The sequence below is a fragment of the Pistacia vera genome, unplaced genomic scaffold, assembly GCF_008641045.1.
Source record: "Pistacia vera cultivar Batoury unplaced genomic scaffold, PisVer_v2 Contig78, whole genome shotgun sequence".
NCBI lineage: Eukaryota > Viridiplantae > Streptophyta > Magnoliopsida > Sapindales > Anacardiaceae > Pistacia > Pistacia vera.
In genome coordinates this window covers 2,888,956-2,915,052 of record NW_022196645.1, presented here as the reverse complement: position 1 = coordinate 2,915,052, position 26,097 = coordinate 2,888,956, and the positions used below count along the sequence as shown (strand labels likewise).

Below are 26,097 nucleotides of genomic sequence, written 5' to 3'. Positions count from 1 at the left end.
TAAGTCTCTATGACCCCTAATAAGGATAACCATTAGAGCTCTTATTCAACCAATAGTTTCAGGATTCTAAAAAATTGGTTGAGGCATGCGTAAGCTGACCCGAACACTCCAATCATAGAAAATAAAAGTAAAAACATTTATCTATCGTGGTTTATTGATCTGATGTGTTCAATATAGGTTCAACTTTATAAAAAAATATTGCACCCGTTCATGAAAACATTAAACTTTAGTGGACATTTAGACAACGCAAAATGGAGGATACATATAAATCAGAGGAGTTGAAAGCGATCAGCTGGATAGGATGTTTACCACGTCCACTGGTCTGCACATGTCTAACGAAAGAGAGGGGAAGACACAAAGTAATTGAATATAGAAATTGGAATATAAATACTCAGCACCCAACTTTTTTCCAAAGCTTAAAATATGGTCTACTACGAGTCTACGACTGGAGATTTAATGGAAGAAAGAAAACTAAATAAAAGAAAGACAGACCCCATATCCCTAAGAGAAAGACAGTAATAGAAATTGGAATATATATAATTTCCAAACCTTAGAATATGTTTGCCTTTATACAGAGAACTGGTAGAAAAACTTGAGAGAAAAAGACGAAGACCAATGGACCCGTATGGTCTTTGAAGAAAGCAACAAATGTAGGGCAATCCCTCCCCCCAATAGAGTTAGAACCTGCATGCCTTTATGCACAGTGACTTCCAAAACACCTTTGGTCTGTTCACTGTCCCCACACCCCACATGATTTTGTTTTATTTCTCTAACACTTTTCTTCAGTTCTTCTTCTTCTGCTGTCAATAAATACCCTCTCAAACCCTTGTTTCATTTCCCCCACCCCTTCACTCTTCTTTCTTCTCTTACCTCACGAAAACTTCAACTTCAACACTTACAATGCTTGGCAAGAAATCCAAGAAGCTCCCTCAAGCAGCTGCTCTCAAACAGATTCTCAAAAGATGCTCAAGCTTTGGGAAGAAAAACAACGTCCGTAATGAGCCAGAAGGTCTACCTGTTGATGTACCAAAAGGTCACCTTGCTGTGTATGTTGGTGAAAACAGGAGCAGACACATCATTCCAATCTCAATGTTGTCTCACCCTGAGTTTAAAGTTTTACTTAAAAATGCAGAAGAGGAATACGGGTTTAAGCATGAGATGGGTCTTACCCTACCTTGTGATGAGGTTTTTTTCCTCAACTTAGTAGCCATCATCCGGTGAATAATCTTGCTAATGGTAGCTAAGGTACAGGTAGTTGGGAGTAAGTTACTACTAGGATTTCTTTGGAAAATAATTTCCAGTTGAAGGCGTAAATCATCTAGCTATAACCATGACTTGTATATTAACATATTGTAATCTTCTTCGTTTTTAGATGTTCTATCTTATGTTATAGTTTGCTTGTACTATGTAGTTCATGTTCAACTACTCCCTGCTTGGTTAGAAACCGGTTATTTTACAGCAATTTAATTAGTCCTTTTTATCAAAAAAGAGATGAAAAGAGAAAGAAAAAAAGTGGTGAAATAGTAACTGACACAGACAGTACTGTAACTGATGCAACATAACATTGTTAACTTTATCATCTACGGCAAACATAATTGCATGCCTAATAAAGTACCAAGTAAGCTTTTCCGTAGGCTGGTAGAAGTCCTGGAAAATCACCAGTGAAATTTTACTAGTCTCTTACTCTTAGTAAATCGATGGCTCGGGATGTGTTTGTTTCTCTTACTTAGGTGAATTCTGATAGCCTGTGCACCAGCTACAGAGCAACCAATACCCAGAGGAGAGAACTCCCTTTTGATTCTCAAATCAATTTACCCTCCCCTCCCTTCTTGTCACTTCTTATCAATGCCAATTTATAATACCGGTCCTAAAACTATCGATCAGATAAGACTTCAAGTGATTATCTTATTAACAATTGAAGAAATACTCAACTTCAAAACCTTTTGGATAATACATCTAAGAGTCTTTATCAAATCACTCGACCACTAAAAAATAATTAACATTTTGGTCAATTAACTAGCTCTATGTCAACGGAAGTTATATTGATATTTGATATGCGAAATAAAGTTGACTTTTGATAAGATATTGGCTTGATGTATTAACAAGCATGCTTTTAATTCATAAACTTAAATTATCAACCTTCATTAATTCAGTATTGTGAATTTGATGCACATGGTCATGGCAGTGGGACTGTCCAGCTGGTAGGGTTTTTTGGGGAAGATCTCTCCTTCCTTGTCCCTATCATTTTTAGCTCTCTTCACTCTGCATAATTTCATAACCTAATCTCAGATTATAACGCCTTTCTCTTATTGTTCAATTGGGATACATACAGCTTGTATTTCAATCAATTAAGGATTAATAAACCATTACTTGGAACGAGTCACATGTTCGTGTTTAGAAAATTAGACAGGATATTGTAATTACTATATCGAACTCTATGTATCCCACAACAAATTGTCTGCAATTGCATCTTCATCTTTAATCCTTCTACAAGTCCACGTTAAAAAACTTTAGATTAACTACCTCTAAATGGTCGAGTGGTTCGATAGAGACTCTTAGGTATATTATTCAAGAGATTCTGAGTTTGAGTCCCTCCTCGATTGCTAATTGGGGTAGCCACTAAAGCTTACCCGACCGATAGTTCTAAGGTCTTGAAGGATTAGTTGAAGTGCGTGTAAACACGGACACCCTCTGTCATTTAAAAAAAAAAAAAAAAAACTCTAGATTGAAAATGGACTACGAGAGTCAGGTCAGGGAGCATGGCCCAGGATATAAAATAGGTTAATTGATTTTTATGATTTTCATTAATTAATTGATCAATCATTGAATTCAAGTCAGTTCTTGGTTTGATATTGGCCCCTTTCTTATTGCTTATCTCAACAAAATTGTTCAATTATGAAACAGATAGATAACAATTACAGTTAGGAAGTGGTCAGGTCGATCAAACTGTAGGGCAGCCTCCTCACCTGATTTCTGTCTAAATTCTGTTTCAGTTCTTCCAACTCTCTCGCTTATAACTTCAGGATCTCTCCATGCCACCCAACTGGGCAAATGAGCTCAAGAAAATCACAAATGTCTGCCAGAACAAAGACTGCAACTTTAATTATGCTATAGCTTAGTAGTAACTCTTCATTTGTCTGCTAACAGTTATGAGTTTCTGGATTTCTGCCTTTTTAATTATATCTCCATTTTTAAGGAAACAAAATGCCTAAACTTTTGTCCATTAATTAGCTTAACCATACTCTTTTCTTTTCATTTCAGAACACTGTTTTGTTTTAATTTTCATTTATAGAAGTTTTATCTGATTTGTTATTATTGATTCGTATTTGGCCTATCTCTCAGTGAGACAACTATAGTTGTACGATGTTGACAAATTTGTTGTGACCGAATTATTTACTTCTTGTATTGGAGCTTGTATTTTTCTTTTATATTTAGTGTTTACATCAATGTCGGTTGTGTAAATTACAAGAAGTTGACTCTGTAGTCATCATCTATGTTCTTATCTATATCTTCTTTCATGATTCTGGATTGTATATGCTTTTTTCACTGAGATACTGTTATTGTTTTTCCTTCTAATACAGTCAGGATTAAGGTGACTGTTATCATTGAGCTTTTGCAGTAGTCCTCAATTAATGCATGCAGGGTTAAATTCTGAGATTTGTCTGCAACTGTTGGCCCTATACAAGGAAAAATAATATTGTTGTTAAATTTTCAGGTGAGGACCCGATCAGTATTAATGTTTTTAAGTGACAAATGGAAGGCAACATGTGGTATTTCTTTGTCATCAGTAGAATTTATTCAAGCAGACCCAGGTCTGTTCAATGATTGTATAAATTAAACAGTTACTCTAACTTTATCATTGATTTATTTTCCTGTGTATTTGTGCAGAGGAGTTTGTCGGTAGGTTTTGGAGTCCTTGAGCTTCATGATGAGTTTTTACTGCAAGAACATTAACTTTCTCTAGCTGGTTAGTACGACTGAATAATTTACAACAATGGTAAACTTAACTGTGTTCAATTATCTATGGATTCGTATTCATATATGACTGTTTGAAATGGATTAATTCCAAGTGCCAGCTGAATTTCACCCTGAAAGATGTGTTTCTTTCTTCTTGTGCCCCTGAAATTGAAGCAAAGGGAGACAGATTTTTTCTGTAAATGTTACGTACAACTAGAAAATGGAGTAGCATACACTGGAAAAGACATTACAGAGGCTTCATTTGAGAAAAGATGCAGCTTTGAAGCTTAACAGAAACAGAGCTGAAAATGAATTAATGTAGAGTCTTCTTAATAGGCAAAAAGACGAGGAAATTAATAGTTTGGGATGCTGAAAACAATATGCAATGGCCCTGAGCTAAGTTGTTCCTAAATCATTGTCTAAGAGTGGATGTGAAAACCAACTGGAACTGGCTGTTGCGTGGCTTTGAGTTTCACTAACTCATTTAACTTAAATTAAGTTGGTATATTTTTTTTTTTGGATGACTGGTCGTATTCGGATCAATATGTACACACCTTAACTAATTTCCGAGACCTCGAAGGTAATGACATAAGCCTTAAATGACCAACATCCCTCAAATCATTAGTGCTGTTTCCTATTACTAGGTTCTAAGAAAAGTACACTGCTTCCAAAACCCAAGAGGTCGGTAGACTCCAAAAATTGGCTCAACACTAAAATATTTAGTCCAACACCCTTCTTTCATCACCCATATGTTAAAAGCAACTCTCAGTCGTAATTAACCACTTGGCTTGTGCCGGTTGACAAGATTTTAGGTTACCCAAAAGTCTTGTATTCGAGTCACACAAAATGATATCTACTACATTTGTAACTTACTTGATTTATTGAGTTTGTGGGATATTCAATGGACCCCTGAGATTAGTGAGGTGTTGGTCCGGACACCCCTCTTTGGTTGCAAGGTTCCATAGAGTTACACACTCATTAAATCTTGAGAAAAAACAAAATAAACCATAATAGGGACCTATAATTTGTCTACCAATTTATAATTTGTTGGAAATTGGGTGTTAGATGTTCAAGATCTTGTGTATGATAAATCTACCAATGTAGTATATTCATGGTACAATGCTTGCTTAAATGGTTTGCCACTGCAGTTCTCGAAAATAGTTAACTAGCAGACAAGAGTTTTCATCACTGTAGTTTCTGAGATGGTTGGATATAAACAGAGGGTTTGTACATAATGCAAGCCGAGATGTGCAGATGTACCTAAATCGCATTAAAGATTTTACAGGTAGCCTCGACATAATTTCAGTTATGGTATCTTCAGGCAAATGGACATCCCTTGTTGCCATATATATCTCCCCAATTTACTCTGTAATTTAAAAAAATATTATAAAACCCAAGTTGGATTGGATATTGAAAATGAATGTCAGAGACAGTAATAAACTTTATAAATCAACCAAGAATCTGATGGAAATGTTACAATTATGGCAAATAACCAATTTACAAAATTCCAGTTTTTCAGGGTTGAAAAATTAAGCCAAATTAAAAATCAAGGAAACAAGACAATCGACTATTCTTTCTTGCCTGTTTCTTCATTGATAGTTGGATGGTATGAAATTATCGACGAACTCTAGTGTCCACCATCTAACCCAAAGAGGTTGAAAGGAATCGACCGGTTCTGGTCTCTAAAAGCTGGAATCGGAACTTGTAACATAGGTACCATTTTTAGGTACGTGGGAAAAAATCACAATTAGCTCTATTACTTATGAAAATGACAAATACACCTTCAAAAGTTTACAAAAAATTACAGTTTAGCCTTGGTTCCTACTTGGGTCTTTATTTCGGTTCGGTTCTAGTTTATGTAGTGGTGGAATTGGTATCGAAACCGCACAGTATGGTTCTAATATTTTAGAATCGGAACCTACCATGTGAGGGTCGGTTATGGGTAGGAACTTAAACCAAAACTTGGGTACCTGTCGGTTCAGTTCTATCACTATTTTTGCCCACCCTTAGTTTTCCTAATACAAATAACTCAATAATTTTCTTTTTCTTTGTCATATTATATGTCCTTGAAGGACCACTTTTAACGCTGTGAAATTGCTCAATTCATCTTTATGCTAAATGACTTATTTTCACCTAAGGTTTGTTTAATGACATTTTCTTTTCCAAAAGGTTTTAAAATACAATTTTTATTATTTAAATGCTTTAGGGTTTTGGTATGATGGAGGTGGAGCAAGAGGAGTGGTGGTAGTTTGGGCATGATGGAAGCTAAGAAGAGAAGAGAAGAAGGCGACGGAAAGGTATTATGTCTGATAATGATATAATTGTATATAATAGAAATTATTAATAAAATATAATATTGGAGTAAAAAGTACTCTCCCGTGGAAATAAGTTGTTTTAAGCAATTGCATACTTTTAATAAACTAATTTTAATGTAAAAAAAATTTCTCACTCCTATTGCATCTCTTATTCGCTCTTTCTTGAAAGTGCGGTGAGAAATACAATAAGGAAAAGCAATGATGAGAAAGTATATTAAATAGCGTTTGAAAGAGAGAAAGAGAGGATATGAGAGGGAAGAATGTTAAGACAAGACAACGACATTTAATTTGAAAAAAAATTAAAACCTCGTAACACATTATAAAAAACATAGGAGTAATATTTAAAACTTTTTGGATAAAAATGTAATTAAGCAAGTCTTGGTGGGAAAAAGGCGTTATCATGATGACGTGAGGGAATATTGAAACAAATATACCTTCAAAAAAAATAAAAATTAAATTACGGACCACTTCTGACCATATATTAGTATTTAGACGTATAACCTAGAAAAAATCCAATATTATCCTAATCTAAAACCCAACCCCCAAATTCCAAGTACAAATGGACTGAGATCACCTTAAACAATTTCCACAAGAATGCAAGGGGAAACCACCGGACCCTCAGGAGAGTTGCTCTGCCGCTAAGATCAGCACCTCAATTTCATTAACATCACGTGCGATAGCGAGAACAAGGTATTCTATTATTTGTTTCTTTACTTCTATGTACCTAATTTGAGGTTTGCATATTGATAGTCAACGCTAGGGTTTAGACGTTGAATTATCATATTCTTCAAGCACTTTACGTCTTAAATCCAATTAAACGTTTTAAGTTCTGTTGTCGTTTCTTTCCGTTTGATTTTCTTGAATTTTGAAGCGAGGATCGTAAGTTTTAAATATTATTAGTTGGAATATGTACATTTAGTCAGAGAGCTTTTGGTTGTTTTTTTTGAGGTATTGATCATTATTGTGCTTATTTAACTTGGTTTTTGTTGGTGATTTAGGGTACAATCAAGAGGCATAAAGAAATCGAATTAAGTGTTCACGTTTATGGAACGATGGCATTTTATCTTGGTCGAAAAGCCAGTGAGTGAGTACTTTCGTTTCACAGTATTTGACATGCCTGCATATGTTTGAATAATGTTACACATGTATGCTCCATCATTTAGGTCCAGTCTCTAAGTGGACTGTTTACGTACGTGGGGCACAAATGAGGATCTTGGAGTTGTGATTAATCGAGTAGTTTTCCAGTTGCATCCAAGTTCAATAACCCTACAAGAGTGGTTGAATCACCTCCATTTGAATTAACAGAATGTGGTTGGGTGAATTGAAATTGGCATCACCCTTTTCTTCCACAGTGATGTTTGTGATAGCAGCTGGATCTGTGAGTAGTTGTTTTTGTTTGTTACTGCCTTGGTTTACAACAAGGCAGCCTAATCACTGTGGGTTCAATTTTCAAGGTTTCACCATCTGAAGTTGTATCCTGAATCTGAATCCGGTCCCCAGAAAACAAAAAACCTGTTGTTGTGGAAACTTATAATGAGATTGTTTTCCCTGAACCTTCTGAGGGTTTCTTTGCTGTGTGTTTGATCATCCTGCTGTATCGTGCCTCGACTGAGCTGGTTTTCGCATGCTACTATCAGTAAAGTTCCTTACTCTTTTTTCCCTCAGATTTTGCCCATTATGATATCTATTGGTTATCTTTAGTGTTTAAATTTCTGCAGCACCACTTATATTATGAATGAGCAGGGGAAAGGTGAAACCAAGAATCATCCTCTTAGCCAGTGGTACTGAATTTCTCCGAGGCAATGAGCTTTTGAAACTTGCTGCAGCTCGTCAGCAGGTTAGATGGCTTTGTTTGATTTTTGTTTGGCTAATTTACTTGATTGAACTCTTCAGAGTTGTTGATATATTATTATGGCAGTCATACTAGTTATTGCCAATGTGTACTGTTGTTTTTTTTTAAGGAGATTGTGAATAGTATCTACTTTGATAAGAAAATGGTATCTAAAAAACTATAGGTTGCCTATCATTATGACTGGTGGCAGTTATTGTAAATTGATAATTTCTGTTGTTTAGTATTGTCACTGTCATACCGTTTGGTTTCATGGTCCTCCCCCTCATCATAGTGGTTATTATTGGATTTATTCTGGGGCTATCAGACATGATTCACCTTGCTGATGTTTGTGGCATTTCTGCTTTATTTGCACACTTGATTTAAAATTTGATGGACAGATAATGCTTTTGAACCATATAGGGAATATCATCTGATGATTCATGCATGCAATTTTCTGGTGCAAGCTATATGTTAAGCTGAGAAGACAATTGAGTTTGATGAGTGGGGCTGCCGAATCATCAAACCGTCATCTGGATATGAATGTATATAATAATGGTAGAATACACTTGACTTATCTAATCAAGTGCAAGTCTGGAGTGCGGTTATAAGATGTAAAAATAGATTAGTTCAGTTCTAAGAACCTTTTAGTGTATCTTGTTGTATTACAAATGTGGTTTTCTGTAAGATCTAAGTTATCAAGTTCAGCGATGTGATTATAATTGATGTTTGTGGAGTATTTTGGTTAGAAAAAAAAAAGATATATATGTATTTTCTTCTTGGTTTGTTTGTGCAACCGCAGAGAGAACTTAAAGAATTTCGTGATTTACTTCCGTCCGAGGGAAAGTACCTGACCTGACTTGGTTATATCACTTCTAGCAATACGAAATCGTGGATAGTTGACTAGTATGCATACAAAGGGGGCGACATTCAAGATATTGATCTAGGGTTTGAGTAAGAAGCATGTTCCTGAAAGAAAGGGATATGATCCCTTTGGTGATTGAGAGAAGTTGACAATGCTCTAGGTTCAACTTTCCATTTTATCCTAAACTCTATCTCCATGACAACTTCAGCGCACCTGCAGGGCTAATGGTGAAGAATCTTTGTCGTTTGACTATTTAGACAATTGCTGACAATGAAAGAGGACTGAATCTGCTGGATGAATGCACTCTAGTGATGGATTTATTATTCTATCAGTTAATTTCATATTTTAAGTATTTCGTGTCAAAAACTAATCACCATCCTTGGTACATGATGTACAGATTGATAGCCAACAAATACATTGTACCTACAACTTTTCCCCACGTGTTTTTCAAATAACCAAAATGATAGCCAGAATGGATTTGAGGAAGAAAGGTCAGGAAAGACAAACAAAAGTTGCAGGTAGAGATTATAGATTGTCAGATGGGAAGGTTAGGGCAGCAGTGGTGATGTTGTTTGTATTTGCGAGGTTTTAAACCCGGCAAAGTGGTTGGGTCTCATGTTGGCCAGTTGAACCGGTTTGACTGGCGGGTTAAACTAGCTATGTCAGCATGTGAAAAAGTTTGAAATTCAGCAAAAATACTTCAAAAATTACACATAAGTCCACACAGGTTTAAAATCCTGCAAAAAACACTCAAAATAATTGTTGACGTCGACAACCCATGCCAAATAGAGCCTATTTTCAGCATTGAAAACACACCCCATAACCACGAAAACTTTCCCTTAAGTCCTGACAAAATCCATCTCACCCATCCCGTTTGTCTTAATAATTGTTGTGTTCGATTTATTTTTTGCGATTTTGAGTCGTTTCACTTATCGAAATGAGTGTCGTCGCCACTTTCGACTCATCGGCCCTTCCTCTTTAAAAGCCTAACATTCTAACCACTAATTGCTTGCCCATCATGTCCTAATTTTTAGGGTTTGAGATGAATAGTAAAATTGCTAACCCACCCCGAGTAAGGCCTCGAGTCTTGGTTCATCAATCAGATTGGGCTGAGTTTAAAACACTAGTATTTTGATGACAAAAGAAACATGGGCTTCACATGCTTAGTATCATTGGACTCGGGTGGTTGTTGTTGCTTCCGGTGACAATGACGTGATATCCTCTAGTTTTATCCTGGATATCCAGACTCGATTTGATCACAGGACATGGGAAGCCGCCATTGCCCATGGCCAAACGTGGCTTCCATTTTGGCTTTGAATTTTGATAGAGTTGGCGTTGGTACTTGGTATCAAGTAATATTCAAGGTTTATGTTACCAAGTTCACGCAGACAGACCCACTCAAATTCAAACATTTCAACATTTAGGAAAACAACAGAAGAAGTTGACTGACTGATGATTATGACTCAAACGTTTGTCATTTTTGTCTTCTCAAGTTTTATCAAGTCAAACATTTGTTTAACCCATGCAGATAATTCATATAATGGTAAATATGTAAGAAAATCACAAAGTGAGTTAAAATAACAATCATTTAATAATCAAGTCATAAATTATTTTATATAGGATCATGTAAGGACCATAAAGCCTTAACGTTGATAGGATAGGACTCAATTAAATATATTAAAAAGTAAACATTTTTCCCACCCAAGGCTTGCCTTGTGACACTTTCTCACCAAAAAAGTTTCAAAATATCAATTATACCCAATGTTATATCTGACCAATTGTCCAATCACGGCCGATTCTGGCATCATACGACCCCACACCATATCATTCTCTTTCTCGATCAACACTCACCAAACCCTCAAACTTTGTCCCGTCAGCCTCGTCAATCAACGTAATCGACGATTGTGGGATGTATAGCCGCCCTCCCAAGTTAGATTATGACCACAGAATCCAACCTGTCATTATCAAAAGACTCATTGGTATTTCCTCTTAAAAAACCCTAACATCTTGGACCGAGTTTGCTTTCCGTTGTCACGAATTAGAAAGGTATTGGATAGTTAGCAGAATATAAACTTTGGGTAGTAAAGTATGTTTTGAAACTTTTTGGGTGGAACAGTGTTCATTAAGGCAAACCTTGGGTGGGAAAAAGTTGTTTACTCTATATTAAAAACCTTAAATACAAATACAACAAAATTACCCTAACCTCATAAACCCTATCTTATTGAATGTTTGCCATCCATGGTTGGGGCTACTCCTAACGCTACAAGTACTGTGTTTGGTGTTGTTATTGCAGGATGTACAGAAACAGAATCCTGAAATGTGAAAACAAAAACCAAAAGGTGTGCCTAGAAGAACTAGAAGACAGCTAGCAAATGGGTTAGTGGGAAGATAGCTTAAAGAGCGTTAGCATAGCACATGGAGATGGTGATTATTAAGTACCTTCTCATGTCAATCCATTTCCAAACAAGGTAGACCTGCTAGTGGTCTCCAATTTAATGTTTTTAATCTCCTACTTTTGACAGTATCACATGGGATGAGAGATCTCATATTTCTCCAATATACAATTACATCTAGAGTAGGAGAACTCCAAAGAATGTGAAATCTGAGAAACCTGCTCTCATAATATTCACAAAAACTGAGTTGGGATGATTGTTAAAACGAACCAAAGAAGAAATAAGTAGTGTGGAAGGAGAGTAAACGGAGGTTATGTTCCCATTTAAATAGCATTGTGATTTGGTAGGCCTAAAACCTGTTGTTTGGTTGACGGTTGACCAATGGAGAGGGCTGATTATTCATTATCAGAGTGCAAATTAAGCCCAGCCATGTTTATAGCTGAAGCACCCATTCTTTAATGATATAGAAGGAAGTGAAGACAAAGCTGGTCTTCTCATTTTGTGGTCCATGAATTGCCAGAAGTCTGTTCCTTAATGGAGCCCAACAAACTAGACCAAAAAACACTACAGTGTCTCCCACATCCCCTGTTTTTCAAAAAACCAATACCCCCTTCTTCTGATTATTTTCATGTGACTTAAATGTTTGTACTCAAAGTGGTCCTCTTAGGGAGGGTTTAAATTATCCAACCACTATTCGTACTCGCCTCTCCTTACTCTTCAGAACTTGAACTTTGTGTGAAAAGCTACCAAATTCTTGGTAATTTGATATGCCTAAAAACTTGCAAACATTCGGTTATAGGTGACATGATAGTAAAAGACAAAGGAGGATCTAATATGGTCTTCTGAGTTAAGTCTCAGACCCCTAATAAGGATAAACATTAGAGCTCTTATTCAACCAATAGTTTCAGGATTCTAAAAAATTGGTTGAGGCATGCGTAAGCTGACCGAACACCCATCAAGAAAATAAAGTAAAAACATTTATCTACGTGGTTTATTGATCTGATGTGTCAATATAGGTTCAACTTTATAAAAAAATATTGCACCCGTTCATGAAAACATTAAACTTTAGTGGACATTTAGACAACGCAAATGGAGGATACATATAAATCAGAGGAGTTGAAAGCGATCAGCTGGATAGGATGTTTACCACGTCCATGGTCTGCCCATGTCTAACGAAAGAGAGGGGAAGACAAAGTAATTGAATATAGAATTGGATATAAATTCAGCACCCAACTTTTTTCCAAAGCTTAAAAATTGTCATACGAGTCTACGATGGAGATTTAATGGAAGAAAGAAAAATAAATAAAAGAAAGACAGACCCATATCCCTAAGAGAAAGACAGTAATAGAAATTGGAATATATATATTTCCAAACCTTAGAATATGTTGCTTATACAGAGAACTGGTAGAAAAACTTGAGAGAAAAAGACGAAGACCAATGGACCCGTATGGTCTTGAAGAAAGCAACAAATGTAGGGCAATCCCTCCCCAATAGAGTTAGAACCTGCATGCCTTTATGCACAGTGACTTCCAAAACACCTAGGTCTGTTAACTGTCCAACACCCACATGATTTTGTTTTATTTCTCTAACACTTTTCTTCAGTTTTCTTCTTCTGCTCTCAATAAATACCCGCTCAAACCCTTGTTTCATTTCCCCACCCCTTCACTTTCTTTCTTCTCTTACCTCACGAAAACTTCAACTTCAACACTAACAATGCCTGACAGAAATCCAAGAAGCTCCCTCAAGCAGCTGCTCTCAAACAGATTCTCAAAAGATGCTCAAGCTTTGGGAAGAAAAACAACGTCCAGATGAGCCAGAAGGTCTACCTGATGATGTACCAAAAGGTCACCTTGCTGTGTATGGGGTGAAAACAGGAGCAGACACATCATCCAATCTCAATGTGTCTCACCTGAGTTTAAAGTTTTACTTAAAAATGCAGAAGAGGAATACGGGTTTAAGCATGAGATGGGTCTTACCCTACCTTGTGATGAGTGTTTTTTCCTCAACTTAGCTGCCATCATCGGTGAATAATCTTTGCTAATGGTAGCTAAGGTAGAGGTAGTTGGGAGTAAGTTACTACTAGGATTTCTTTGGAATAATTTCCAGTTGAAGGCGTAAATCATCTAGCTATAACCATGACTTGTATATTAACATATTGTAATCTTCTTCGTTTTTAGATGTTCTATCTTATGTTATAGTTTGCTTGTACTATGTAGTTCCTGTTCAACTACTCCCTGCAATTTAATTACAGTCCTTTTTATCAAAAAGAGATGAAAAGAGAAAGAAAAAAAGTGGTGAAATAGTAATGACACAGACAGTACGTAACTGATGCAACATACATATGTTAACTTTATCATCTACGGCAAACATAATTGCATGCCTAATAAAGTACCAAGTAAGCTTTTCCGTAGGCTGGTAGAAGTCCTGGAAACACCAGTGAAATTTTACTAGTCTCTTACTCTTAGTAAATCGATGGCTCGGGATGTGTTTGTTCTACTTAGGTGAATTGATAGCCTGTGCACCAGCTACAGAGCAACCAATACCAGAGGAGAGAACTCCCTTTTGATTCTCAAATCAATTTACCCTCCCCTCCCTTCTTGTCACTTTTATCAATGCCAATTTATAATACCGGTCCTAAACATCGATCAGATAAGACTTCAAGTGATTATCTATTAACAATTGAAGAATAATCAACTTCAAAACCTTTGGATAATACATCTAAGAGTCTTTATCAAATCACTCGACCACTAAAAAATAATTAAAATTTTGGTCAATTAACTAGCTCTATGCAACGGAAGTTTTATTGATATTTGATATGCGAAATAAAGTTGACTTTTGATAAGATATTGGCTTGATGTATTAACAAGCATGCTTTTAATTCATAAAATTAAATTATCAACCTTCATTAATCAGTATTGTGAATTGATGCACATGGCATGGCAGTGGGACTGTCCAGCTGGTAGGGTTTTTTGGGGAAGATCTCTCTTGTCCCTATCATTTTTAGCTCTCTTCACTCTGCATTTTCATAACCTAATCTCAGTTATAACGCCTTTCTTATGTTCAATGGGATACATACAGCTTGTATTCATCAATTAAGGTAATAAACCATTACTTGGAACGAGTCACATGTTCGTGTTAGAAAATTAGACAGGATATGTAATTCTATATCGAATCTCTATATCCCACAACAAATTGTCTGCAATTGCATCTCATCTTTAATCCTTTAAAGTCCACGTTAAAAAACTTAGATTAACTACCTCTAAATGGTCGAGTGGTTCGATAGAGACTCTTAGGATATTATCAGAGATTCTGAGTTTGAGTCCCTCCTCGATTGCTAATTGGGGTAGCCACTAAAGCTTACCGACCGATAGTTTAAGGTCTTGAAGGATTAGTTGAAGTGCGTGTAAACACGGACACCCTCTGTCATTTAAAAAAAAAAAAAAAAAAACTCTAGATTGAAAATGGACTACGAGAGTCAGGTCAGGGAGCATGGCCCAGGATATAAAATAGGTTAATTGATTTTATGATTTCATTAATAATTGATCAATCATTGAATTAAGTCAGTTCTTGGTTTGATTGGCCCCTTCATTGCTTATCTCAACAAATTGTTCAATTATGAAACAGATAGATAACAATTACAGTTAGGAAGTGGTCAGGTCGATCAAACTGTAGGGCAGCCTCTCACCTGATTTCTGTCTAAATTCTGTTTCAGTTCTTCCAACTCTCTCGCTTAACTTCAGGATCTCTCCATGCCACCCAACTGGGCAAATGAGTCAGAAAATCACAAATGTCTGCCAGACAAAGACTGCACTAATTATGCCTATAGTTGAGTGTCGGCTTCCCCCATATTGATTTGAACTTGGAGGAATTTATGTATTTTGAACATAGTTTTGTTCTAGATTTGCAAGTGATATAGGCTAATCTGACACTTTAACCTACCATATCGTCACAGTGACACCAGGACCAGATAATACAATCTTCAAAGTCTAGAAAATGCAAGTTCATTCAGGTTCTTCCATTTTTTTTTTTTTTTAATTTATATTGAGGGACTTAAGATGTACATTGTAAAGCATACAAAGACTAAAATGTGGGAGTTATTTCATCTTTAAAAGTCATATCTAGGTAGAAGCCCATATTTTGATTTTCTCATTTTACACATTGGGGTTGCAAACATCTTGTGCCTATAGCTTTCTCTGTGGTTTACAGTCTGTTAATATTTGTAGTTTCACCTGATAGCTACTATGTATATTGTTTTGTTACTTTTTTGCGAAGAGGATTTATCCTTTTTGTATCTTTTTGATGCTTTAGTCTTGATTGCTAATAATTTTGTATTAAGTTAGAATTTGATTTGTCATATTAATTATGTGGAATATAGGAAAGTGAATGGCATCTGAGGAAGATGTGGAATTCTCAAATATGAGGTCTCTGCTAACAGGAACTCATGAAATGCGGAACCAGGAGACAGAACGATTGCCATCAACAGAGGAGATATTTGAGAGGAACCTTATGAAGTTAAAGGAATGTATAGTGGGTTCTGATGGAGATACAGAGAAGGAATTAGAAGTTCTTTGGCGACGGGTAAAAACTACTGCAAAGCTATTGGCTTTCTTGAAATCAAAAGCAAGAATCATGGCTATCCCTGATTTAGCCCATACATCATGTGGCATCAAACAATTAGAAGGGGTTGGTCTTGTTGACAAAAATGGTACCCCTTTATCTGGTTGGTCTAGGAATGTTGATCTTTCTTCATTTGACGGTCCTGACGAAGAGACATGGATTGGAATTGGTAAGCAGCAAGGTTCTATCGATGAACATGATGGAGCTTATACTGTTGAACTACTCAAGTCTGTTCAGATGGTCACAGATGTTATGGAAGCTCTTGTTAAGAGAGTTATAATGGCAGAAACTGAAACTGCCCTTGAAAAAGAGAAGGTAACTTTAGGTCAGGAAGAAATTAGGAAGAAGGCTATCCAAATTGAGAACATGTCTTTAAAGTTGGAGGAGATGGAGCATTTTGCTCTAGGTACAAATGGTGTTCTGAATGACATGCGGCAGAGAGTTGAGGATCTGGTTGAAGAGACATCTAGACAGAGGCAACGGGCTGCAGAAAATGAACAGGAGCTTTGTCGTGTGAAACAGGAATTTGAGTCTCTGAAATCTTTTGTTGGTACGCTTATCAGCGTGAGGGAAACACTTCTTTCATCAGAGAAGCAATTTCAAACTATTGAGAGGCTTTTTGAACGGTCAGTATGCTTTAAAATGCTTGACTTTACTTTTTCTTTGTTGTTGAGTATTTGCTCGATGTTGTCAAGCATTTGCCTTCCACTATCCTTTTGAGTGAAGCATGGTTAAATCATTCATGTTTATGTGGCGTAAAATTGTTGTATAAACTGGTTCCTTCGGAAGTTTTCTACCCCCCACCCCCAACTAAAGAAAAAAGAAAAGCTTTTATATGGGAAAAAACGTTTGACATTTTTATAATGGTGGTCTCCATGTTCAACTCTTGTTTGTGTACAACTCTAATAAGCAACATACTGTCTTTTTGGTTGGGAATTTTTCATAGAGTTTACCATGTAATTCTGTTGTGAAGCAGGCTAGTTGCTAAGACATCACAATTGGAGGGTGAGAAGATGCAAAAGGAGGCTGAAGTTCAGAAACTTATGGAAGATAATCTGAGGTTAACTGTCCTTCTTGACAAGAAGGAAGCTCAACTTTTGGCCATGAATGAGCAATGCAAAGTAATGGCCTTGAGTTCCTCAAACATTTAATCTGGTTGGCTTGTATTGTACTAATGCTTGTTGGCATGGTATGAAAGATTGGATCACAAAATTTGTCTTGCATCCATGCTTGAAAACGTAAAATTATAAAGAGGTCGTTGACTTGTTATGAGCTGCCGCTCTTGTTGTTAATGTTGGAAAACTGAATCCAGGAAATATGAATCTAAAGTGTGCCATTAGAATGATAATTGGTGTCTGAGTTAAATAGTTAGTAGGGTTTCATGCATATTTGGTGTAGTTTGTTGGGAAATATGGGTTTCCTGGTAGATTTCTTGGTCTGATTCTTTATAGGCATTAATTAATTGAGCATTTTTTGCACGCCCGTTTCAGATGGTCTCTTGGGATCTAAATTTACAATTTTTTATTTCATTTATGTAAAGTCTGAAATTGCTATTATTTATAGGAAAAGATGATCTTCAAATAATTCATTTGCAAATTAAAATTTTAATATATTTTTTTTTTATCGGGAATGTAGATATAATAATATAGGTGTTAACAATAGTTTTTCTTAGGGGTAGGTCCGGGTATCTACCCAAATCCCATGGAACAGGATTCGGTTGGGTCCGGTTTCTAAAAGCTTGGAACTGGAACTTGTAACATAGGCACCATTTTCGGATACCTGGGAAAAATCACAATTATCCTCTATTGTTTATAAAGAATGACAAATACACCTTTAAAAGTTTACAAAAATTACAGTTTAGCCCCGGTTTTTACTCGGGTCTTGATTCCAGTTTCGATTCTGGTTTTTGTAGTGGTGGAATTGGTACTGAAACCGCACAATATCAGTTCTAATTTTTTAGAATCGGAATCAACCATGTGAGGGTCGATTATAGGTAAGAATCGAAACCAAAACCTCAGGTACCCGTTGGTTCTGGTTCTATCTTAATTTTTTGCCCACCCCTAGTTTTCCTAATACAAATAACTTAATAATTTTCTTTTTCTTGGTCATATTACATTGTCCTTGAAGGACCACTTTTAACGTTGTGAAATTGCTCAATTCATCTTTATACATTAATTTTATGAGTAAACGACTTTTTTTCACTTAAGGTTTGTCTTAGTGATACTTTCTTTTCCAAAAGGTTTTAAAATACAATTTTATTATCTAAATGTTATGTTTTGTTAATAATTTCGTTGATCTTGAGGTGGTATTAGTGATGGAGGTGGAGCAAGAGGAGGAGTTGGTGGTAGTTCTGGGATAGAAGCTAAGAAGAGAAGAGAAGAAGAAGACCGAAAGGTATTTAGGTCTTCATAATGAATATAACTGTATATAACAGAAATTATTAATAAAATATAATATTGGAGTAATAAAGTACTTCCTGTGTTTTTTTTTTTTTTTTTTAAAGTCATTTTAAGGTTGTAAACCACTTTTAATAAAAAAAATTCTTCTCTCTCCCACCCAATATTTTTAATTAGTCTCCACCAATCAAAGGAAAAATGAAGAAAGAAGACAGACGAAAAGTGGAGAAGGAAGACAGATAAGACAAGCAACGACATTTAATTTGGAAAAAAATTATACACTTAAAGCGACTTAAAAAAAAAAAAAAAAAAAAAGGGGAGTAATATTTTAAAACTTTTTAAATAAAAAAGTCATTAAGACAAACCTTGGTGGGAAAAAGGCGTGAGTGGAATTATTGAAACAAATATACCTTCAAAACAATAAAAATTAAATTACGGACCCACTTCTGACCATATATTAGTATTTAGCAGTATAACCTAAAAACATTAAATATTATCCTAATCTAAAACCCTAACCCCCAAATTTCAAGTCACAAATGGACTGAGATCACCTTAAACAATTTCCACAAGAATGCAAGGGGAAAACCACCCGGACCCTCAGGATAGTGTCTCTGCCGCTAAGCCTCAGCACCTCAATTTCATTAACATCACTGACGATAGCGAGAACAAGGTATTCTCTTATTTGTTTCTTTACTTCTATTTCGTACCTAATTTTGAGGGTTTTGCATATTGATATGTCAAACGCTAGGGTTTAGACGTTGAATTATCATATTCTTCAAGCACTTTTACGTCTTAAATCCAATTAAACGTTTTAAGTTCTGTTGTCGTTTCTTTCCGTTTGATTTTCTTGAATTTTTGAAGCGAGGATCGGTAAGTTTTAAATATTATAAGTTGTAATATGTACATTTAGTCAGAGAGCTTGTGGTTTCGTTTTTTGAGGTATTGATCATATTATTGTGCTTATTTTAACTTGGTTTTTGTTGCTGATTTAGGGTACAATCAAGAGGCATAAAGATATCGAATTAAGTGTTCCAATTGTTTATGGAACGATGGCATTTTATCTTGGTCGAAAAGCCAGTGAGTGAGTACTTTTGTCTCACGGTATTTGTACATGCCTGCTATATGTTTGAATAATGTTACACATGTATGCTCCATCATTTAGGTCTCAGTCTCATAAGTGGACTGTTTACGTACGTGGGGCAACAAATGAGGATCTTGGAGTTGTGATTAATCGAGTAGTTTTCCAGTTGCATCCAAGTTTCAATAACCCTACAAGAGTGGTTGAATCACCTCCATTTGAATTAACAGAATGTGGTTGGGGTGAATTTGAAATTGGCATCACCCTTTTCTTCCACAGTGATGTTTGTGATAAGCAGCTGGATCTGTGAGTAGTTGTTTGTTTGTTACTGCCTTGGTTTACTCAACAAGGCAGCCTAATCACTGGTGGGTTCAATTTTCACAGGTTTCACCATCTGAAGTTGTATCCTGAATCTGAATCCGGTCCCCAGACAACCAAAAAACCTGTTGTTGTGGAAACTTATAATGAGATTGTTTTCCCTGAACCTTCTGAGGGTTTCTTTGCTCGTGTGTTTGATCATCCTGCCGTAATCGTGCCTCGACTGCCAGCTGGTTTTCGCATGCCTACTATCAGTAAAGTTCCTTACTTTTTTTTTTTCCCTCAGATTTTTGCCCATTATGATATCTATGAGGTTATCTTTGGTGTTTAAATTTCTGCAGCACCACTTTATATTATGAATGAGCAGGGGAAAGGTGAAACCAAGAATCATCCTCTTAGCCAGTGGTACCTGAATTTCTCCGAGGCAGATGAGCTTTTGAAACTTGCCGCAGCTCGTCAGCAGGTTAGATGGCTTTGTTTGATTTTTGTTTGGCTAATTTACTTGACTGAACTCTTCAGAGTTGTTGATTATATTTATTATGGCAGTCATACTAGTTATTGCCAATGTGTGCTGTTTGTCTTTTTAATGAGATTTGAAATAGTATCTACTTTTGATAAGAAAATGGTATCTATAAAACTATGAGTTACCTATCATCTATGACTGTTGGCAGTTATTGTAAATTGATAACTTCTGTTGTTTAGTATTGTCACTGTCATTTACCATCTTGGTCTCATGGTTCCTCCCTACCTCATCATAGTGGTTATTAATTGGATTATTCTGGAGGCTATAAGCATTGATTCACCTTACTGATGTTTTGTGGTATTTCTGCTTTATTTTGCACACTTGATTTAAAATTTGATGGACAGATAATGCTTGTTGAACCATATAGGGAAATATCATCTGATGATTCATGCATGCAATTTTCTAGGTGCAAGCTCATATTGTTAAGCTGAGAAGACAATTGAGTTTGATGAGTGGGCTGCCCGAATCATCAAACCCGTCATCTGGATATGAATGTATATAATAATGTTAGAATACACTCGACTTATCTAATCAAGTGCAAGTCTTGGATGACAGGTTATAAGATGTAAACAAGTAGATTAGTTCAGTTCTAAGAACCTTTTTAGTGTCATCTTGTTGTATTATAAATGTGTTTTTCTGTAAGATCTAAGTTATCGAAGTTCAGCGATGTGATTATAATTGATGTTTATGGAGTATTTTGGTTAGAAAAAAAAAAAGATATATTTGTATTTTCTTCTTGGTTTGTTTGTGCAACCGCAGAGAGAACTTAAAGAATTTTCGTGATTTACTTCCGTCCGAGAGAAAGTACCTGACCTGACTTGGTTATATCACTTCTAGCAATACGAAATCGTGGATAGTTGACTAGTATGCATACAAAGGGGGCGACATTCAAGATATTTGATCTAGGGTTTGAGTTAAGAAGCATGTTCCTGAAAGAAAGGGATCATGATCCCTTTGGTGATTGAGAGAAGTTGACATGCTCTAGGTTCGAACTTTCCCATTTTATCCTAAACTCTATCTCCATTGACAACTTCAGCGCACCTGTAGGGCTAATGGTGAAGAATCTTTGTCGTTTGACTATTTAGACTAATTGCCGACAATGAAAGAGGACTGAATCTGCTGGAAATGAATGCACTCTTAGTGATGGATTTATTATTCCTATCAGTTAATTTCATATTTTAAGTATTTCGTGTCAAAAACTAAACACCATCCTTGGTACAGATTGATAGCCAACAAATACATTGTACCTACAACTTTTCCCCACGTGTTTTTCAAATAACCAAAATGATAGCCAGAATGGATTTGAGGAAGATAAGGTCATGAAAGAACAAACATAAAGTTGCAGGTAGATGATTATAGATTGTCAGATGGGAAGTTGCAGGCAGCAGTGGTGATGTTCTTTGTATTTTGCAAGGTTTTAAAACCCGGCAAAGTGGTTGGGTCCCATGTTGGCCAGTTGAACCGGTTTGACTGGCGGGTCAAACCAGTGATGCTAGCATGTAAAAAAGTTTGAAATTCAACAAAAACACCTCTAAAAATAACACATATGTTCATACAGATTTAAAATCTTGCAAAAACATCCAAAATTACGTCGTCGCTGTTGACAACCCATGTCAAATAAGGCCTATTTTCAGCATTGAAAACACACCCCATAACCACGAAAACTCTCTCTTAAGCCTCTTGACTAAAACCTATCTCACCTTACTGCCGTTTATCTCGCTAATTGTTGTCGTTGATTTATTTTTACGATTTTCGGTCGTTTCACTCATCAGAAATGAGCTCTATCGCCACCTTTCGACTCATTGGCCCTTCCTCTTAAAAAATCACAACATTCCAGCCACCAATCGTTTGTTGATCATTGTCCTAATTTCTAGGGTTTGAGATAAATAGTAAAATTGCTAACTCATTCAGTGAAAGCCTTGAGTCTTGGTTCAATCAATTGGACCGGGCTAAGTTTTAAAACACTAGTATTTTGATGACAAAAGAAACATGGGCTTCACATGCTTAGTATCATTGGACTCGGGTGGTTGTTGTTGCCTTCCGGTGACAATGATGTGATATCCTCTAGTTTTATCCTTGATATTCCAGACTCAATTTGATTCACAGGACATGGGAAGCCGCCATTGCCCATGGCCCAAACGTGGCTTCCATTTTGGCTTAGGAATTTTGATAGAGTTGGCGTTGGTCTTGGTGCTTGGTATCAGTAATATTCAAGGTTTATGTTACCAAGTTCACGCAGACAGACCCACTCAAATTCAGAACATTTCAACCCATTTAGGAAAACAACAAAAGAAGTTGACTGACTGTTGATTATGACTCAAACCAGTTTGTCATTTTTATGTCTTCTCCAAGTTCTATCAAGTCAAACAATTTGTTTAACACCATACAGATAATTCATATAATGGTAAATATGTAAGAAAATCCACAAAGTGAGTTACAAATAATCAATTCATTTAATTAATCAAGTCATCAATTATTATTATAGGATTATGTAAGGACCATAAAGCCTTAACGTTGATAGGACTCAATTATTACATATATTAACAGAGTAAACAATTTTTCCCACCCAAGGTTTGCCTTAGTGACACTTTCTCACCAAAAAAGTTTCAAAATATCAATTTATTATTCAAATTTTATATTCTCTACCAATCATCGGCCGATTCTGGCATCATTACGACCCCACACCACTGTCATTCTCTTCCTCGATCAACACTCACCAGAAGCCTCAAACCTTGCTCTCGTCAACCTCGTCAATCATCGACAATCGATCGATTTGTGGAATGTACAGCTGTCGCTCCCAAGTTAGATTCTGACTACCAGAATCCAACCTGTCACTATCAAAAAACTAATTGGTATCTCCTCTTCAAAAACCCTAACATCTTGGACCGAGTTTGCTCTCCGTTCGTCATCGAATTAGAAAGCGTATTCTAGATAGTTTGCAAAATATAAACTTTGAGTAGTAAATTAGTATTTTGAAACTTTTTGGGTAGATTAGTGTCATTAAGGCAAACCTTGGGTGGGAAAAAGTCGTTTACTCTATATTAAAAACCTTTAAATACAAATACAACTAAAATTAAGCCTAAACCCTATCTTATTGAATGTTTGCCATCCATGGTTGGGTCTACTCCTAACGCTACAAGTACTGTGCTTGGTGTTGTTATTGCAGGATGTACAGAGACAGAATCGTGAAATGTGAAAACAAAAACCAAAAGGTTGTGCCTAGAAGAACTAGAAGACAGCTAGCAAAATGGGTTAGTGGGAAGATCAGCTTTAAAGAGCGTTAGCAGTAGCACATGGAGATGGTGATTATTAAGTACCTTCTCATGTCAATCCATATTCCAAACAAGGGTAGACCTGCTAGTGGTCTCCAATTTAATGTCTTTTACTCTCCTACTTTTGACAGTATCAAATGGGATGAGAGATCTCATATTTCTCCACTATACAATTACATCTAGAGTAGGAGAATTCCCAAATAGAATGTGAAATCTGGAAAACTCTGCTCTCATAATATTCAACAAAAACTGAGTTGGGATGATTGTAAAACGAACCAAAGAAGAAAATAAGTAGTGTGGAACGAGAGTAAACGGAGGTTATGTTCCCATTTAAATAGCATTGTGATTTGGTAGGCCAAAGACCTGTTTTTTGGTTGATGGTTGACCAATGGAGAGGGCTGATTATCTCATTATCAGAGTGCAAATTAAGCCCAGCCATGTTTATAGCTGAAGCCACCATTCTTTAATGTGAGACAAAAGCTGGTCTTCTTCATTTTGTGGTCCATGAATTGCCAGAAGTCTGTTCCTTGATGGAGCCCAAACAAACTAGACCAAAAAACAACTACAGTTTCCCCACATCCCCTGTTTTTCAAACAACCAATACCCCCTTCTTCTGATTTCCTCATTTATGTGAATTAAATGTTTGTACTCAAAGTGGTCCTCTTAGGGAGGGTTTAAATTATCCAACCACTATTCGTACTCGCCTCTCCTTACCCTTCAGAACTTGAAATTTGTGTGAAAAGCTACCAAATTCTTGGTAATTTGATATGCCTAAAAACTTGCAAACATTCCCTTACGGTAATCACTATTGGGTGACGTGATAGTAAAAGAGTAAAGGAGAATCTAATATAGTCTTGTGAGTTTGAGTCCCTATGACTCCTAATAAGGATAGCCACTAGAGCTCTTACTTATCCAATAATTTTAGGATCCTGAAGAATTAGTTGACGTACACATAAAAAAAAAAAAAAAACATTTATCTATCGTGGTTTATTGATATGATGTGTTCAATATAGGTTCAACTTTATAAAGAAATATTGCACCCGTTCATAAAAACATTAAACTTTAGTGGACATTTAGACAACGCAAAATGGTGGATACATGTAAATCAGAGGAGTTGAAAGCGATAAGCTGGATGGGATGTTTACCATGTCCACTGGTCTGCACATGTCTAACGAAAGAGAGGGGAAGACACAAAGTAATTGAATATAGGAATTGGAATATAAATACTCAGCACCCAACTTTTTTCCAAAGCTTAAAATATGGTCTACTACGAGTCTACGACTGGAGATTTAATGGAAGGAAGAAAACTAAATAAAAGAAAGACAGACCCCATATCCCTAAGAGAAAGACAGTAATAGAAATTGGAATATATATAATTTCCAAACCTTAGAATATGTTTGCCTTTATACAGAGAACTGGTAGAAAAACTTGAGAGAAAAAGACGAAGACCAATGGACCCGTATGGTCTTTGAAGAAAGCAACAAATGTAGGGCAATCCCTCCCCCCAATAGAGTTAGAACCTGCATGCCTTTATGCACAGTGACTTCCAAAACACCTTTGGTCTGTTCACTGTCCCCACACCCCACATGATTTTGTTTTATTTCTCTAACACTTTTCTTCAGTTCTTCTTCTTCTGCTGTCAATAAATACCCTCTCAAACCCTTGTTTCATTTCCCCCACCCCTTCACTCTTCTTTCTTCTCTTACCTCACGAAAACTTCAACTTCAACACTTACAATGCTTGGCAAGAAATCCAAGAAGCTCCCTCAAGCAGCTGCTCTCAAACAGATTCTCAAAAGATGCTCAAGCTTTGGGAAGAAAAACAACGTCCGTAATGAGCCAGAAGGTCTACCTGTTGATGTACCAAAAGGTCACCTTGCTGTGTATGTTGGTGAAAACAGGAGCAGACACATCATTCCAATCTCAATGTTGTCTCACCCTGAGTTTAAAGTTTTACTTAAAAATGCAGAAGAGGAATACGGGTTTAAGCATGAGATGGGTCTTACCCTACCTTGTGATGAGGTTTTTTTCCTCAACTTAGTAGCCATCATCCGGTGAATAATCTTGCTAATGGTAGCTAAGGTACAGGTAGTTGGGAGTAAGTTACTACTAGGATTTCTTTGGAAAATAATTTCCAGTTGAAGGCGTAAATCATCTAGCTATAACCATGACTTGTATATTAACATATTGTAATCTTCTTTGTTTTTGGATGTTCTATCTTATGTTATAGTTTGCTTGTACTATGTAGTTCATGTTCAACTACTCCCTGCTTGGTTAGAAACCGGTTATTTTACAGCAATTTAATTAGTACTTTTTATCAAAAAAGAGATGAAAAGAGAAAGAAAAAAAGTGGTGAAATAGTAACTGACACAGACAGTACTGTAACTGATGCAGCATAACATTATTAACTTTATCATCTACGGCAAACTTCATTGCATGCCTAATAAAGTACCATGTACGCTCTTCCGTAGGCTGGTAGAAGTCCTGGAAAATCACCAGTGAAATTTTACTAGTCTCTTAGTAAATCGATGGCTCG

General features: G+C 36.2%; 4 protein-coding genes and 2 pseudogenes across 5 annotated transcripts; all 6 read left to right on the top strand.

Moving 5' to 3' along the window:
- The first annotated feature begins 851 nt into the window (after nucleotides 1-851).
- On the top strand, nucleotides 852-1,423 carry LOC116116689 (auxin-responsive protein SAUR50-like). Its single transcript, XM_031402736.1, has one exon. The coding sequence runs from the start codon at nucleotides 901-903 to the stop codon at nucleotides 1,219-1,221; it is 321 nt and encodes a 106-aa protein (XP_031258596.1). The 5' UTR covers nucleotides 852-900; the 3' UTR covers nucleotides 1,222-1,423.
- Nucleotides 1,424-6,215: 4,792 nt separating this feature from the next.
- LOC116116671 lies at nucleotides 6,216-8,711 on the top strand (annotated as a pseudogene).
- A 3,286-nt stretch (nucleotides 8,712-11,997) lies between these two features.
- Nucleotides 11,998-13,389, top strand: LOC116116670 (annotated as a pseudogene).
- Nucleotides 13,390-15,418: 2,029 nt separating this feature from the next.
- Nucleotides 15,419-17,323, top strand: LOC116116590. Its single transcript, XM_031402653.1, has 2 exons — nucleotides 15,419-16,601; nucleotides 16,952-17,323. The coding sequence occupies exons 1-2, from the start codon at nucleotides 15,742-15,744 to the stop codon at nucleotides 17,124-17,126; spliced, it is 1,035 nt and encodes a 344-aa protein (XP_031258513.1). The 5' UTR covers nucleotides 15,419-15,741; the 3' UTR covers nucleotides 17,127-17,323.
- Nucleotides 17,324-18,845: 1,522 nt separating this feature from the next.
- On the top strand, nucleotides 18,846-21,000 carry LOC116116591 (transcription initiation factor TFIID subunit 14b-like). 2 transcript variants are annotated; one of them, XM_031402655.1, is made up of 6 exons: nucleotides 18,846-19,041; nucleotides 19,364-19,452; nucleotides 19,534-19,755; nucleotides 19,834-20,021; nucleotides 20,109-20,230; nucleotides 20,658-20,687. In XM_031402655.1, exons 1-6 carry the CDS (start codon nucleotides 18,943-18,945, stop codon nucleotides 20,670-20,672), a joined length of 735 nt encoding a protein of 244 aa, XP_031258515.1. In that variant the 5' UTR covers nucleotides 18,846-18,942; the 3' UTR covers nucleotides 20,673-20,687. The 2 variants fall into 2 exon arrangements, with proteins under 2 accessions (XP_031258515.1, XP_031258514.1); XM_031402654.1 differs by lacking the exon at nucleotides 20,658-20,687 and adding an exon at nucleotides 20,697-21,000 and having other exon boundaries at nucleotides 18,847-19,041.
- A 4,249-nt stretch (nucleotides 21,001-25,249) lies between these two features.
- Nucleotides 25,250-25,821, top strand: LOC116116598 (auxin-responsive protein SAUR50-like). Its single transcript, XM_031402663.1, has one exon. It carries the CDS (start codon nucleotides 25,299-25,301, stop codon nucleotides 25,617-25,619), a length of 321 nt encoding a protein of 106 aa, XP_031258523.1. The 5' UTR covers nucleotides 25,250-25,298; the 3' UTR covers nucleotides 25,620-25,821.
- The last annotated feature ends 276 nt before the right edge of the window (nucleotides 25,822-26,097 follow it).